Source organism: Sesamum indicum, linkage group LG1, assembly GCF_026168435.1.
Source record: "Sesamum indicum cultivar Baizhima isolate 11 linkage group LG1, ASM2616843v1, whole genome shotgun sequence".
NCBI lineage: Eukaryota > Viridiplantae > Streptophyta > Magnoliopsida > Lamiales > Pedaliaceae > Sesamum > Sesamum indicum.
This window is the reverse complement of record NC_142657.1, coordinates 14,591,354-14,608,165: the sequence shown is the minus strand read 5'-3', so window position 1 is coordinate 14,608,165 and position 16,812 is coordinate 14,591,354. Positions and strand designations below refer to the sequence as shown.

Here is a 16,812-nt window from a genome sequence, read left to right as displayed (position 1 = left end):
ACTGTTTCTTTATGTTTTTATTTTTAATTTTTATTTAACGTCAAATATGTGTTTTTAAGTTTATATAAGTTTTCGTATAAAAATAAAAATATATTTAAATTAATTAATAAAATTATATTTTATATTAAATTATGATGTCAATCCGATGAAATTAAATTTTTTTATTCGGCATAGGTGAGGGAGGACATGTTATTGGAATCAATATCGGACCCATCAGTCGGGCTCAACTTAGCAAAATACTTAGTAAAAACTGTAACCCAACATATATATCGACGACAGCAACCTAGTGATATTGAAATTATTAACGTGCGTACACGAAAGTATATACATACATACATATATATATATATATATTGTTTGAGAATTGATGGAAACATGTGGGGAAATTCGGTGAAGAGGCACAAAATATTTTCAACAGTTGGTGGAAAATTATGCATTTTCCACTTATTAGTCTGATCAGAATCTTTCAAGAAGTTTGTTATATATTTATATATATATAAATATATATATATATATATAGAGAGAGAGAGAGAGAGAGTGCTGCTGGTTTACGTAGTACTGCATATCTTTGGTGATCATGTTCCCCATTGTTTCCTTAATTTCGTCGATTGATGATTTCGTGTCCATTGCTTCCACTGACCACTAGTGTGTATATATATATATATCATCAGCAGTGGCCATTTGGAGTTTTGGTTTTTCCTGATGAACTAATGGAGGGAAGAAGCATTTGACGTTGATTGAGACTTCCAGCCCGGGAGCATGAATTAAACCACGTACCATCGTATCGATCAAATACACCCAAAATTTACGAACGAGCTAGCTTTTTATTTTTGTTTGCATGCTACAGAAAGTTTGATCTATGAATCTCTAAAGGACTTGGAAATTTTGATAATTCAATATTATTTTTCATGGTGAAACAAAATTAATTTTTGACTACAATTAATCAATATTTATCATGATATTATTTATGACAAAAGTATTTTTTGTTTTTAATTAGTTGTGACTAATATTTTTATCTCGTTTGCAAAAACAACGACTAATAATCATATGCAGGTATAATTGATTAATATTCTCTACTTTTGACATAATATTTAATTATAATAAAAACTTATATTTCTTTTCGTGACAAAGTGGTTTATAAGGAAGTGTGATTAAAAATAGGTTTAATTAATATGCCAAGGGACATATTGATCTCAGTTTATTTAAGACCAGCGGGATATTGATTCATATTTAATGAATATATATATAATTTAAATTTTTATTACATTTTTCAATTAAATAAAAAATCAGGAAGATAAAATGAATAGCTGATAAAAATTAATAAAAGGAATATTTTTAAAAAAAATGATAATAACAAAATATACAGGAGTGGGAGCAGACAAAACAGCAGAGTGCAGAATGATGAGAGAGAGGGGGGTGTCACTGAAAGAAAAATCTGAGACAAGTTTAAAAGATGAGAAAAAAAGCATTGACAAGAAAGCAATGACAACTGAAGAATACACGTGGTGGGCAATGGGCTCAAACGTGTGTGTGTGTGTGTCTGTGGGTAGACACTTACTTCATGAGATGAGGGGTTCTGAATTTGAATAGCATAACCTTTTTGACTTTGGAGTTGATATATTAATGAGAGTGGATGTCTATTTTATTGCAAATTCCCATATTATTATTATTATTGTTGTTGTTCTTTCCTTCACAAAAGAAAAGCTGCTGCACCACCCGCATATATATTTGTCCACCATCCCACCTTATTCAAAAATTATGCATGCATTGCCACCTTTCTACGCACCCTCTTCATTTTTTTTTTTCTAAAAAAAAATAAAAACAATAGTTTATTATTATATTAATATTTAAGTAATTGACTGAAATGTCGTTTCAATCACTATATATATTAATGTAGTTAAATATTATAAAATAATAAATTATAATAAACTTATATAAAAGTAGAGATGAACACATAATGTTCGGCACAATTTAATTCCATGACTTCAAATTAAGTCATGAAATTTTAATTTTATCCTCTAAATTAAGAGATCATGGGTACAAATCCATCTTTTACTAACATCATTTTTAACACTGTATTTTGGTGGGATTGTGATCATGTCATGAATTCTGTTGACTATATAATTAATTAAATCAAACGATGGGGCTTAAATAAATAACTTAGTGGGTCTGATAATGATTTTAAAGGAAAGTGGAGGGTGATAACGTATTGTAAGAGATTTTGAATGATGATAGATAATTCAATAGATAGAAGATTTTTCGGGTCTTCTAGGGTTGGAGAATAATTTTAATTTTTTTTAAAAAAAAATTGGAGGGAAAATTTTCTATGTCACTTCAATCTTATATATATTACTGTAACATTGATCGATTGTCGAAGCTATCAAAATTAAATATTGATTCTACTATTGTAGCAGAAATGGAATCAGGTCGAATCCCTAGAAGCCTATGAGTTAATTTATCAGTTCAGTTGTAGTGACCAAATTGGAGGGATTGGAATTGAGATTAACTACGAATTAATGAAAACTAAACAGAAAATAGAAATAAACTTTGAAAGAGATCAATAGGTAAGAATCCCAACCCAAGGGAATGTACCACCCAACCATTATATTAATCGTTGATCGCATAAGATTAATTTCACAATCAACCATTCAATCTTGAAATATATTAGGATAGCCATAATAAATTCTTATTTTCCTGTTGTAATTGACTTGACTCAAGTATTTAAATCACAAGTTCTTATCTCATGATTAGGCACGATAGAGTTCCGTATCAATTCAATAATAACATTTGCATCAGTGAAAACAATTGAACCTAGATTAAAGACTTGAGATAGCTGCCAACATCTAACCTAATTTTTTTGTCCTTACAAATAAATCATACGAAACACACAATTAATTTACTTGCTACTTGTACCACTTATTCATGATAATTGCGGATCACTGAACTCATAGATAGCAGTAGAACAATTATCTGACAAGGTGATATCTTGTATTTCATTGATTCCGAAAAGAGAATTAGCTACACAACATGTGTATAGAAATTCTTTCTAAAAAATATAAACTAAGAAGAAGAAAAGGGGAAAGATGACCCAAAACTAAGAGAATGATAAAATATGAAATTGGATACTTGATCTTCAGCCTTCACACGTTTTTTTATAGCACCAAAAACGTCCTCTCTTGCCTTTCAACTTGTGGTCCAAAAAAAAAAAAAACAAATCGCAGTAACAAATCTTTCCAAATTGCTCATTTTTGTGCAATCAGACTCGAGCAATCAATAGAGCGTGATCACGCCTTATTGAGTGTTCAAGTTTGTTTTTGTCTTCCATTCTCTTGATAATATTTTGAGTCTAATTACACCATTTTGCCTCTATTTTCATCAAAGCTTGTCATAACAACTCCTACATTTAAAAGATAGATAATTCAAATATCTATGCAATAAAATTCTTTCAAAATACTAAAAAAAATAGACATGCATAGGAGCGTTAAATTATGTCTTATCAAGAATCCATTTATATATTGTATCCGCGACTTTATTTTAAAGTTACGGTTTAATTTATTTATATTTTCTAATATTTCTTTTATAGAAAGACGGATAAATGATGTCTTCACTTAATGATTAAGGTTGATGACCCATGAACAAATTTGAATTATTCGTTTTAGTTTCACCAAACGTGTCTTACTTTATTTGATTTTATTGTGATTTATTTTAAAGTTCTTTATTATATAAATGTATAGATCGAACAAATATATTTCTCAATTATTTATTCTATTAAAATATTAATATAATCATATAATTATTATTTTAAAAAAATAAATGATCATATCAAATTGTGATAGAAGATCACAATAAAAAATAATAGATATTGTCTGGTAGTGATACACTGAGGAAATATGTCTATGATAGGAGTTGCACTACGAAGTACTGAGGTTAGTATATGAAAAGTTGGAAAATACATTAATATATTTTGAGATAACTGAAAATTAAAATGCTATTTTGGGAAACAAGTGTAATTTTTGTCCTGCAATCTATCCCATGGTGCCGCGTTCATCAGTTACCATTAAGTGCGGATATTATTTTCTTGAAGAACTACTTTTTTAGTTACTTATCGAACTTGTTTTAATCTAAGAAAAATTAATTTGCAAGAACTATACCTAATTTTTTTATTAAAAAAATGTATTAATTTTTTGTCTTGTAACTACAAAAGTAACACTTTTGATTTTATCTAGTTTTAAATTTTGTAATTGAGGATTATAATTAAAAAAGTATATATACAACACTTTCAGTCCAGATATTGCCAAAAAAATATTAAGTTCGTAGAAATTAGCACATGCTTGGTACATGACCCCTTTTAATTTGAGAATTTTTAATTTTTCAATCAATTTTGCTGATAGGCATTTTTGCCCTAACTTTGTTGTAAATAACGTAAAGGGAAATGTAGTTTGAGTCTTATAACTATAAAGGGTGCCACTTTTGGTCCTCTCCAATTTTCAATTTGCAATTGAGAATTATAATTTAAAAATTATATATATATTTAGTCCAAATATCACTAGGGTAAAAATATCCATCAACAAAACTGGCGGAACAATTACTAAAAATCATAAATTAAAGGATTTATGTGTCTAGCATGTATTCATTTACGAAAATTTTAACATTTTTCAACGACATGTGGACTAAATTTGCTATTATTTTTTAATTAGAGCTTTTAATTACAAATTTAAAATCAGATAGGACTAAAAGTAGGTCATATGTATATAATGCTGTTTCATGAGAGACTTCCACCTTCTTCTTGTTTATGCATGCTTTTAATTCTTCACAGACAAAACAAACATTCTTAAATAAGACATTAGTAACTTTATTATTTGAAGGCATTCATGTGATATTCCTTAGCTAAAGTTTGAGGAGTCGTAGGTTGCACTCTTTGATAGGACTTGCAAGTCATTTTCCAGGGGCCATTTAGATCGATATTGATTGCGAGTTTCTTAGTTTACTACATTATCAAATGGTATAATTGTACGAAAAAAACTAATATGTAACTGTATGATTGGTGAAAGAATGATGAGTAAAAAATGCCACAAAGAGAAGACTTATTGCTTCTTTGACTTCTTCAAGTTCTAGTAAGTGTATGTGGTGCGTGTTGAGATTTTGAAACCTCGTATTTATCTCATATTTGGGAGAATTTTTTTTTTATTTTATTTTATATAGTTTATGAAAGCCAATTTTATACAAAACAAAAAGTTTTGTGTTCACTAACTAATACCCCCTTCATATTGGAAATTATCCGTGCAGTATAAAGAAAAAGTTAAATGTCAACTAAATGTAAACAATTTAATTTAACTCGAATTTCTGAATCACAAATGGAGCCTAAGGTTATTGGTGAGAGTTAATATATTAGTATTACATACTATATCGTTTTCGCTATACACAAAAATTCTTAAAAAGAAAAATTATTTTGAGAAAGTTTTCCGTGAATTGAATTAATAAGATGAGCTTATCCTTATGTTAATTTGCTTTATATATATATATGGATATAAATATTTAGCAATGCGTTTATTAGTCTATTAAAAGTCGGGGGCAGTATAATACACTAATTAATACTGAAAGTCATATATCAGCATTTGATTCTAAAATATCATTTTTACTCATAGTTCCGTCACTTTATACGTATTATTTTGCTTATGTTATAATTTTGTGTATGTAATTGTTTACCTCTTACTTGATACTCATAGCAGCAAAGAATAACATGAAAATTTAAATTTTAAGGTCATTGAGTATGCTACAAGTGAACATTATTTGCTTTGCAAATATTAATATAATGAGAACCTTTGTTTTCTATTTTTTTGAATTTTTGGGAAGGAGATCATCTAAAACAAACATTCGGGACCTTCACAAGCTACAAAGAGTAACAGAACAGAGGATAATTCTACTATAGGTTAGGAAGATACCGGATTCTATTCTTGGACAAGGAAAAACAATTCATACGCAATAACAAAAAAGTTTGATTCTTGGTCTTTCCACTTATGTTGCAACATTTCTTTTATGATTATGTGGTTCAACTTCAATATTTGTCAGTTTCAAGTTTTCTAACCAATACATAATATTCCATTCATATATTAAAGATGATGTAGTTTTAGTTGTTATACGCTCGTAATATGATTGACCAGACTTATTCAAATAGTTGTATTTTTTTTTGGATAATAACACTCTCATCCCTTAAGGTTTGGTGTAATTATACGTAGACCTTCCTTTAGTTGAAAAATTTCATCTAGTACCCTTGAGTTTTGCTTCCGTCTAACAAGTAAGTTTCTGTTAGTCAAAATTTATCGAACTTGCTGATATTAATAAGAATATGAGGGAAAAAAATTATATTTACCTTCGATTGACTTATTACTAATTTATTGCAGGTCAAATAAATTTTTTTTATGATCAAATTACCCTCATACTTCATCACGCGTTAATGCATGTGAGGAGGTATATCTCACCGTTATGATGGTAGTTTAGTTAAAAAAAAAAATTATTTGATATGCAATAAGTCAGCAATAAATCAATCAAAGGTAAATAGCAACTTTCATTTAATTTTTTTGTTAATATCAGTAAATTCAATTAAATTTTGACTAACAGAGGGACTTATTTGTTAGATTGAAGCAAACCTCAAGAGTGTTAGATATAATTTTTTAAATTACAAGAAATCTATAATTACACCAAATCTTAGGGGAGGAAAATATAATTATCCCTTTTTTTTAACAATTAAATAGAGAGATATAATAGGAAGTTGCTATTGTTGGAGATCATGCAGTCATTTCTTTGTGTTTTTAGTTTTTAACCCCTTGAGTCTTGATAGGATGTTCACAATTTGATAAATTAATCGAATCGAACCGAAACCGATTTTATGTACCACCACCGAACTGAAAAAATCATGCAATCTTTTCTTTCTTTTATTCCCGTTCCTTTTTTTTTTTTTTTTTTGAAATATATATATTGATAATTCTAAATAAATCAACATACTATTATTACAATATTCGGTAAAAGATATATTACTATTTCTAAATTAATAAATTTAAAATAAATAAAAAAACAACATGGTACTATTGAAGAACTCATTATTTCTTGATCGCAACCTCACCCCTCAGACAAAGAATCTTTGATATATATTTGTTTCCCTTGTCTTGATTAAGTTGAAACTGTTCATTTGGGCATAAGCTTTGTTCCAATTTCAGTTTCTCAAGCCCAATAATGCTCGATTTACAGAGTTAATGAACATTGAGAAGGAACCCAATTCTCTATATACATTTGTTCTATTTTCCACATTTCGGCCTATATGTAAATAATTACTCTCTTCGTCTCAAAATAAAGATAATTTTGTTGTTCTAGTTGATCCATCATTTTGATCAATTCTCTAATGGAAAATAAAATATTCTGATAAATTTATTTTTTTAATTAATAATATAAAGTAACATAGTTTCAGTTTTGAAAGTTCTATAACATAAAAAAAAATTCAAGAAAAATCAATATGATAATATCAATTAAGTCGCGGCAATTACTACTATTAATAATGGTTAATAAAATTGATACAAAAACTTAGCTTATCCACCATAACAAAAGTATTTATCATGGCCAAACATTTGCAAGGCCCTTAACCATGTTAAATATTTTAGTTACACTTGCAACAATTACGGTCAACATACGTTACGTGGCCTCGGTAAATGACTATTTACTACATCTATTTATTTTTAATCATGACAATTAGCTTAGTTAAACGTCATAATTCTTTGTAGTATTTGCAAAACTAAATATACACCTCTTGGTAGAGTATTAGTGTAAAGTATCTCAAAGGTGTTTGCGTAAACTTTTGGGACTGAATAGAGAGTATACTTGTAATTTGCAACTACAATCTCAAGAGATTTATTTATAATTTTGTGAAAAATAATGATGAATATTTATGCATTTGAACCTAACCTCGTCGGGCAGTAATATAATTTACCTTAATAATTGTCATTGTCTCATATATCTTAACCTTTTCCGTATCTTCACCTGCAGCATATTCATGAGATTCAGATAAGGAAGTGGGTTCTCAATCAGCTTCCTTAGCCTCAGGCTTCTAATCTAATGTTCTCTGCCAAATTTTCATGTCCAGAAACTAAAAGTAGTGCAAACTTTATTCTGCCGTCCACAGAAGTTCCCTCGACTCTGCCTGCCGCCTCTCAGATGCCAAAACTTTGTCGTAATGCTTCGAGATTGGAATGTCACTGTAATTTTCAATATTAGCGGGGTTGTTTGAGCTTTCTGACTAATGTTTACGGGTGTCAGTGTAATTATCTCTTGTTGAAAGAACAACATAAGTGATGGCAGAGTTTCTGTCATTTCTATACTAGAGAAAATATAATTTTTTTTATTATAGTTAATCACTATGGTTAAAGAAAATATATTGTGATGGATATTAATTTTTTAGGAAAGCGCAACAGCTATTACATGTTGTTTCTGCAAGTAATGTCAAAATATTTGTTATATTTAAAAACTATGGGAAATATTTTGATTACTGGTGAAACCATGGCAAATGTTGATTCACTTTGGTCAAAATTTTAGTTTCGCATCAATTTTATTTGACCGTAGTAGATGGTATTGATTTACTACGATTTATAAACCATAGTGATTATTGAATGGCGAGTAATTAACTTTTTCTTTTTTGTAATGGTGTAACATATTGAATCGAGCTGTAGCTCTCTTCTCCTCCATCAAGATCGTTCCATCACAAGCCAAAGATGCGATATGATACGAATATATATATATATATATATGTGTGTGTGTGTGTGTGTGTGTGTGGAATAGAAAGATTCCAACCCCACAAGTAAAGAACGGTTACAAATAATAAAGAAATTAATAGTTTCAGACAAGAAGCAACATAAAATATATAAAAATTGATACCTGAATATTCGATTTGATTGGATTTTCAAGCCTAGTTGAAAAGGAAGGAAACGGATACTCAATTTAAAATGAGTACACTGAATTTCATACTTGATCTCATAGATACATATAGAATTTTTCGAAAAGTCGTGCACACAGATTGAAGGGAGATCTTACGTATATTTCGAAATCTTCCCCACAATATGGGGTAAAAAAGCCAAAATAAGTAATTTTAGCTCTTATGAAAAGAAAATTGATTCTTAAACCCCTTTATCGTAATCATGGTTATTGATTCTATCCAAAATCTCGTATTGAATTGCTCATTCAATTAGCATTCTCAATATTATGTCTTGAAGAGGACTCAAACCTCCACGCATTTTTAGCACGAGATTTCGAGTCTAGCATGTCTACCATTTCATCATTAGCGCGTCCAGAAAGTGCATCCTATTCTATGAATATGAATGATATAGTGTTATGTATGGAATATATGACAAATGTGGAGTATTTCTATTGATTGGTCATATAGGTCCGAGTCGGACATCCAGTTGCTTCGATTTGAATTGTCCGGAGAATGCCTTATGTATATATAAAAAAAGTTGGCCAATCAAACCTATTTTATTTCTCAATTCAATAGAACCTCAAAGAGGTGAACAGGCTCCAAAGTAATGAGCGATATGGAAAAAGCAGGTCCGACTACACCTATTCCTAATCTTAAATGGAATGGAACGACGTAGGAATCCATATGTAAATATAGTATCTATTTAGATAAGCTCGAATGACCCCCTTAAAACTGTATATAACTCTGTTCTGTTCTAATCCGGTATGAAATGAACTTATAATCATGGTTGAAAAATTATTTAACTTATTTCCTAAATTTAATTTTGTTCGAAATTTTGTCACTATTTTTTCGGCATTTTTTTTTTTTATTTTTTGTAACGTGTCCTAAGAAGTCTTACCTAACCAAACAATATTAATAAAGACTACATTGGGTTTTCTAAGCGCTTGAGGTGAAGGCCGTCTTGTCAATAGGAAAAAAAAAATGTGCAATTTTAGCAATATAATTAGGGTGTTCAGAGTGTGTTTTCGATTTTTTTAAATTTATATTCAAACTAAATTGTTATTGATGATTTTATAAAATAATTTTTTAAATTATCACTTTTAAAATCAAAATTAAAGGTGCGGTTTCAGGTGGTTTGGCGGTTTTAATACTTAAAACAAAAATAAAGCATTCAAAACTAACAAAAATAAAGAAATAAAACAAGTGTTTATATGTAGCAAATAAGAAAAACCAACGTTATGCACCATAAACTACCAACGCTCTCCACACCTTAGGTTAATGGTTGATTTTAGAGAGAAGAGATAAAGACAGAACAAAGAAAGCAGTAAAAGAGAAAAGGAGAGAAGAGGAAAAGGGGAAGAAAAAAAACAAGGAATAAAAAATGAATAAAAAATTGAAATAATCATCAAATGGGCTTAAAACTTGAATAGGAATATATATATTTTTTATATAAAATCCAGATATAAATTTTACGAAAATGGGCTTTGTAATGTGGATCCTTGATATGAATTTTGAGATAATAGAATTCGAATATGAAATTTTTCTAAAAAAAATTAATTATTTTATTGAGTTATTTTATATACATAATTTAAAAAATTAATTATATATTTAGCATTGCCGTTTGATTTCGGCATTTTTTTATGTTCTAAATTAAAACCAAACCAATACTGCGATGCGATTTTAATTACTCTAAATTTAGAATTGTGGTTTGAAAAATAAATCATGAAAAAATATTCGATTCGGTTTGGTTCGGACGGTTTTGACGATTTTAAATTTTTTTTTTATCACCGCTAAATATAATATGGTGGTGGTATTTTGTTTTGCATGAATTAATTTTTATAATTTAATTATGTAATTTTAAAGTTTTGGCAATTTGAATTTTTTTCCAGTCAATTTGATCAAAAAATTATATGTGACTTGCACATGACCTTATTAAATTGTTATTTTAGTCCTATAAATCAACTTGTGGATAAAAAATGCCAACCCTCTTTGAATTACATAGCTAAAATTGCAATTTCATTGGATCATGTGCAAGTCATATACAATTTTTCAATCAAATTGTCCTAAAAAGAACTAAAATTACTATAATTTTAAAGTTATAAAGACAAAATTATAAAAATTAATTGGTATGAAAAAAAATGACCAACTCCTAAATTATAAGATTAAAAATACAATTTTCCCTTGTCTTTATGGTCAGTTGCTTAGGCCCCAAGTTCTTGGCATGAAATGAAAGTCCGCCCACGATAGCGGGAAAAATAATTAATCTATGGCGGGAGTCAAAAGCAGCTTCTTCTTAGTCACCACCTTTTGATTTTGATATTTGTGCAAGTACTATATATTAAGCTCCCTCCCACTATGTCCAAATCCATGTAACTTTGTCATACATATAGGAAAAAATGGAGAGTAATAGCGGGGAGGCAGCACGGCCCAAGGTTGCGGTGGTGGTGTTTCTTCTGAATGGAAACAGGGTGCTGTTGGGGCGGCGTCGCTCATCCGTTGGCCGCAACACCTTCGCGCTGCCCGGTGGTCATCTGGAGTTCGGTCAGTGCGTGTGTTTCATTCTTATTGCATTGCACAATTTTCCAACACAACAGAAAGTGGGATTTATATATCGTTTGGTGATTAATTTCAGGGGAAAGCTTTGAGGAATGTGCAGCGAGAGAGGTGAAGGAGGAAACAGGGCTAGACATCCACAAGATTGAGTATCTAACGGCCACAAACAATGTCTACTCCAGGCCTGATGCGCACGTTGTGGCAATATTAATGCGCGCATTCCAGGCTGAACCTCATCAAACCCCCCAAAATCTTGAGCCTGAGAAATGTGAGGGTTGGGATTGGTATGATTGGGAAAATCTCCCACGACCCCTCTTTGGACCTCTGGAGACTATGGCTCAAACTGGTTTTAACCCTTTTCCACCTGCTCATCATCATAATTAAGGACAATTCAGAACTAGTTTAAGCCTTTATTAAGGTATAATAATAGTTTAAGGTAAAAGTTATAGGCAAGTGATGAATTTCGGCCTGGTTTGTTTCTTGGATGTAAGAAATGTCAGCACTGCTTATCCACTTTGTTATTACATTTGAAGGCATTCGTAAACTTTTGATTTGGGCAGATGTATTTGTAAAGTTGGGCTTGTTGAAGTCCAATTCTGTTTAATATTCAGGAGCCCATATCTTTATTTCTTACATTGTAGTCCAATTCTGTTTAATATACGTACAAAATAATTTAAAGATTCTCTTCCTATAATTGTTCTATCATTTAAATTAATTCTGTTAGAGCAATATTAAATATCCTGATCAACATATTCTTTTAATTTTATAATATTAATTAAATAAAATTCAATCACATCATAATCTTGGAAAAATCAGTATGATGAGGTAATTAAACGATTCAAAAAGTTTGGTAGTTTGAGCAAAATTAAAGAAGCAATTACATTGGGACACATTGGAATTAAATTTTCTATCATTGTCATGATAAAGAAATTAAAGGTAATCAACCAGATTGACAGATTGCTCTATTAGTTTGGTTCGATCGGATTTATTTTGAGTAAGAATTTTTCTTTTATCAAGTCTACCTGCGGTATATCATATATATTCATGGGATTAAGATAAGGAAGCCCGTTCTTAATTAGCGTCCTCAGGCTTCTATCGTTCTTTAGCAAATTTCCATGTCCAGAAACTTGTAAAAGTACATGCAAGAACACTTTGGTCTGCGGTCCAGAAGTTCACCTCTTGCCGATCCTCATATACCAATAGTTGTTGGAATTTGTGCTCATGGCCATTTATATGGAGTCAAAGTGGCTCTGAATTGAAAGAATAAACGTAAGTGATGGCACTGTTTTTGTAAAATTAAAATGATATAAATATATGTCTAAGAAATTATTTGATGGAGCAGCTGCAACTCTCCTCGTCCATCAACATCATTCCTTCATGAGAAAAAATCTATGGTCAGAGTACAAACAAGATATGAAATGTAGAAATGACATGGAGGACGCTATAAAAAGAATTTGATTTTTTACTACGTTATAAACGACCACGATTTAAGAAATACAATAAATAATTGTAAGAGCACATTTATTTTGAGTGATGTGAATAGGTTGGTATAAATTAATGATGGATTAAATGTAGGATGAAATATAATTAGCACACTATATACCTTGTTTACTTGCATTGATAAAATTTGGGATAAAACTAATTTTATATTACTTGGAGATATTTAGGATAAAATAAAGGATAATTTATCAATTTTCTAAATTACCTTCCCATTAAAACTCATGATCAACAAATTTTCAAGAGAAGACGAAGGGGGCTTAATTGTATAAGTAAGAGCCATTTGTAACTCGAGTTTTAAGCCTACGCACATAGGTCTATATTCCACTAGGTTGGGTGGATTCATATCATACATTTATCGAGGTCTATAACGGGCTTGTGGGACTAATAGTAGGTCAAAATGGTATCCTACTCTCATTTTTGGTGCATGTAAACAACTCTCATTTTTTTTATTTTAACGAAGAAAGCATTTTTTGCAGGATTTATAATTATAGAGGGTCTTTTTAGCTATTTAATTAACATAGGTAAGTTTTTAGCAATTCTTAGATAACACAGGGGGATATTATGCAATTTTTCCTAATAAAAAAGGTAAATGGAAAAAAGAGAATGTAAGAAAGAGGGGAGAGAGTGGATAGGTGAGAGAGTGGAGACGAGGAGAGAGTCAAAGGGTAAATTAGAAAAAAAAAATAATATTAGTTTGTAGTATTACTTATACCAGTTAAATAGGCATGATTTATTATACCATATCCTATGATTAATTATACTGGGCTCTAATAATATTAACCAAACGTGTGATTAGACATGATAAATAATTTTATCATGCCTAATCACATGAACCAAACGGGGCCATAGAGTCTTGCACAAATTATATCCAAAAGAATTAGGTAGAGCTTGGGTCTTACCTATTTGAGACCCATTTGTTTGTTTGTTTGTTTTTTTTTTTTCCCTTTTACAATATGTTTAAAAGATTGAAAGTTTTCAAATTTTAAATTTACATTCAAGTTAAACAATGTATGTTACTAAATCAACTTAGTAGTAGATTTTCATGACCCGTCGGTCAATAAACTAAAACTACTACTTAAATTTCAATAGGTGTAAATTGAGAAATTTAAATAATGAACTTGATTTTATCCAAATAACGGAGCGAAATTAATAAAATTTTAAATAGGAATCTTAAACTTATCCAAATAATGGACCAATAATATTAATTTATTATGAAGTCGAGACAAGTTCAAAATAAAAATAAAGACGTAAGAGTTGGTAAAAGTAAATGAAATTAAGTAATATATCTAACTTTCATTTAGATCTCTTAAATATCATTTGAGTTTGTATTTACATTCAACTTTGAGTTGATGAATTTTTAATAATTTGAGTTTAAATAAATTTTATTTATTCTATATATTAGCCAAATTTAACTAAACTAAGTTAATTCTTATTTTTTTAATTTTCTAAATGTCAAGTTAAGTTTGCTTAATTTGATCATAAAATTAATTTTGAGCAATTATGGAATCAACATGAAAAGCTCTAGCATATTTGGTCAAAATTTCAATAAGTAATTAATAAAAATAATATATGTAATGAAATGATCTTATACTATTTAAATTTTTTAAATAATAAATAAATTTAGTTGATCAATTTGCTAAAAATTTACAAATGCAATAATTTTAAATTAATGAATAAATGAATATCTTTGGGCTTAGATTATATTAAGACCCATAGATATTTTAGAGTATTAAACCATACACATACCCATCATTTAATTTCATGGGTCTACGATAGTGTAGGGCCTTTTACCCATTGAGTAGAGTATGAGTATGGGTTTCAAAATTATTTTTAGAGTATGAATAGGGTATTATCCAACCCATCAACAAACCTAATCGGAGCAAAATCTTATCACACTCACACCGGTTACATAATAAACTTAATTTTATCCATCAGTCTCACTAAATTAAATATATAATGATGACGTAATAAATATAGTACATCAGTTATCTAATCTGCTCCTTACATGATACTTATACAGTATAAGAATATTAAATAACAAAAATAAAGAAGATTTTCAAATAAACAATACTTGTCCTAGCTATGTTGTCCCCTGGCCTTCGCCGCAGAGGGAGCTTATATTCTGTTCATATTCAATTCCAGGCGGCGCCACCCTGGTTATTACTGTTCACCAATCTGATTGTCATTGAGCCCCTTTGACAACTTCAAAGAAAATATATGTTTAACTTATATTTTGACATTACAATTATACTCGTTGTCATTTAAAGTTTTTTTTGTCAACTTGTTATCTCAACTTTGTGAAATTTGTATTTAATAATATACGATCATTTTTTTATTGGAAAAATGTCACATGATGTGAATATATGAAAAATATCACATTACATAACCTTTAAATATCACATCCACTGCATGTGATTTTTTTTTTTTTACAAAAATCTTGGTAGAAAACTAGTTATAAATAGTAAAGTGTAAAATTTCGTAAAGTTGATATGGTAAGTCAACTCAGAAAAAATTTAGATGCCAACGTGCAAAAGCGGTCATAATTTGAATGACAAAATGTAATTTACCCAAAATGTATTATCAAAACTGTTTTACTATGTCTACTTTGTGTTTCTTTTTTTTTCAAATAACCCAAACACTGCATGTACTTGCCAATAAAGCAAAGTACGGAGATGATTTTTTTTTTCTTTTTGAAGGAAAAGTACGGAGATGATTTATATACAAGTTCTTATGTATTCAAACTTTATTTCTCCATATTCAAGTCCTCGGCCAATTACATTTACATTAATTTGTATGGTAAGTAAAAGACTAAAAGCAGACTACGTTCTTAGGAAAAATGATAATATAAAAATTATTATGATAAAACATAAATATTTTTTAAAGAGAATACTTAGAGTAGGTGAAAGAGGAAAAAATTAATTAAAAATAAATAATTGTTTAAAATATATTTTTTACCACTTGTAGATGGTGGAGAAAATGTGGAAGTTAATAAGTGAAAAAAAAAAGACCAAAAATAAGAGAACTAGTGTTTTTCCTTGATATAATACATGGACTGAGGAATTGGTCCGGAAACTTGCAGAGGTGAGCGAATCCAGATATATAATAGACTTGGTAGAGCCTTGACCAATTTGTCATATAGTTGTTAATGCTTAAGAAATTAAATTAAGAAAACTGCAGGTACAACAAATTACATCTGTGTCAACTGAATTGAAGTTTTCAACTTACTATTTGTTTTAGTCTAAGTCCCATCTATCATTCCTGTGTCTATTTTACCAACATGATTATGGGTTTTCCGTTAAATAATAAGTCCGTGTGGTAAAATTTTTTATCATATCTAAAACCATGATAAATATTATTTAATTATGGTTAAAATTAAAATTTTCATATTAATTTTATTTGATCTATATAAAGTAATAATCTATCATGATTTACAGACCATAGTCATTTATAATGTAAGAAACAATCTATTTTTTTTTTAGTAATAATCGCTATTTTTACGTGAAATCATATATACATACCTAGAATTTTCAGTCTTCCAATTTCATCTAAAATTTTTGCATACAATCAAATTATTGGATCATAAAGACTGTGGTAATACAATACATGAAAAATAAGAAAAATAAACAAAGGGATGAAAGAAAAAGTAAAACTCTCATCACCTTACTCTTACCCTGACATGCAGGCTGCAGGCCACAATATTCCACGTCGTTGATTTTTTCCAACTCCACTTTATAACAAGCAATACCTCAATATATATATATATATATAACCCCCCGCAGATGATACACAATTGCCCTAATTAA

The 16,812-nt window shown here is 29.3% G+C and overlaps 1 protein-coding gene across 1 annotated transcript; it reads left to right on the top strand.

Annotated features, from left to right (window-relative positions):
- The first annotated feature begins 11,310 nt into the window (after positions 1 to 11,310).
- Positions 11,311 to 12,195, top strand: LOC105161436 (nudix hydrolase 1). The gene is made up of 2 exons (XM_011079124.3): positions 11,311 to 11,497; positions 11,589 to 12,195. The coding sequence occupies exons 1-2, from the start codon at positions 11,353 to 11,355 to the stop codon at positions 11,891 to 11,893; spliced, it is 450 nt and encodes a 149-aa protein (XP_011077426.1). The 5' UTR covers positions 11,311 to 11,352; the 3' UTR covers positions 11,894 to 12,195.
- The last annotated feature ends 4,617 nt before the right edge of the window (positions 12,196 to 16,812 follow it).

Bases quoted from the DNA above. Each gene is read 5' to 3' on its own strand.
- LOC105161436 (XM_011079124.3), top strand. From the start codon at position 11,353: ATGGAGAGTAATAGCGGGGAGGCAGCACGGCCCAAGGTTGCGGTGGTG. The intron at 11,498-11,588 runs GTCAGTGCGTGT...GATTAATTTCAG, and splicing joins CGGTGGTCATCTGGAGTTCG to GGGAAAGCTTTGAGGAATGT.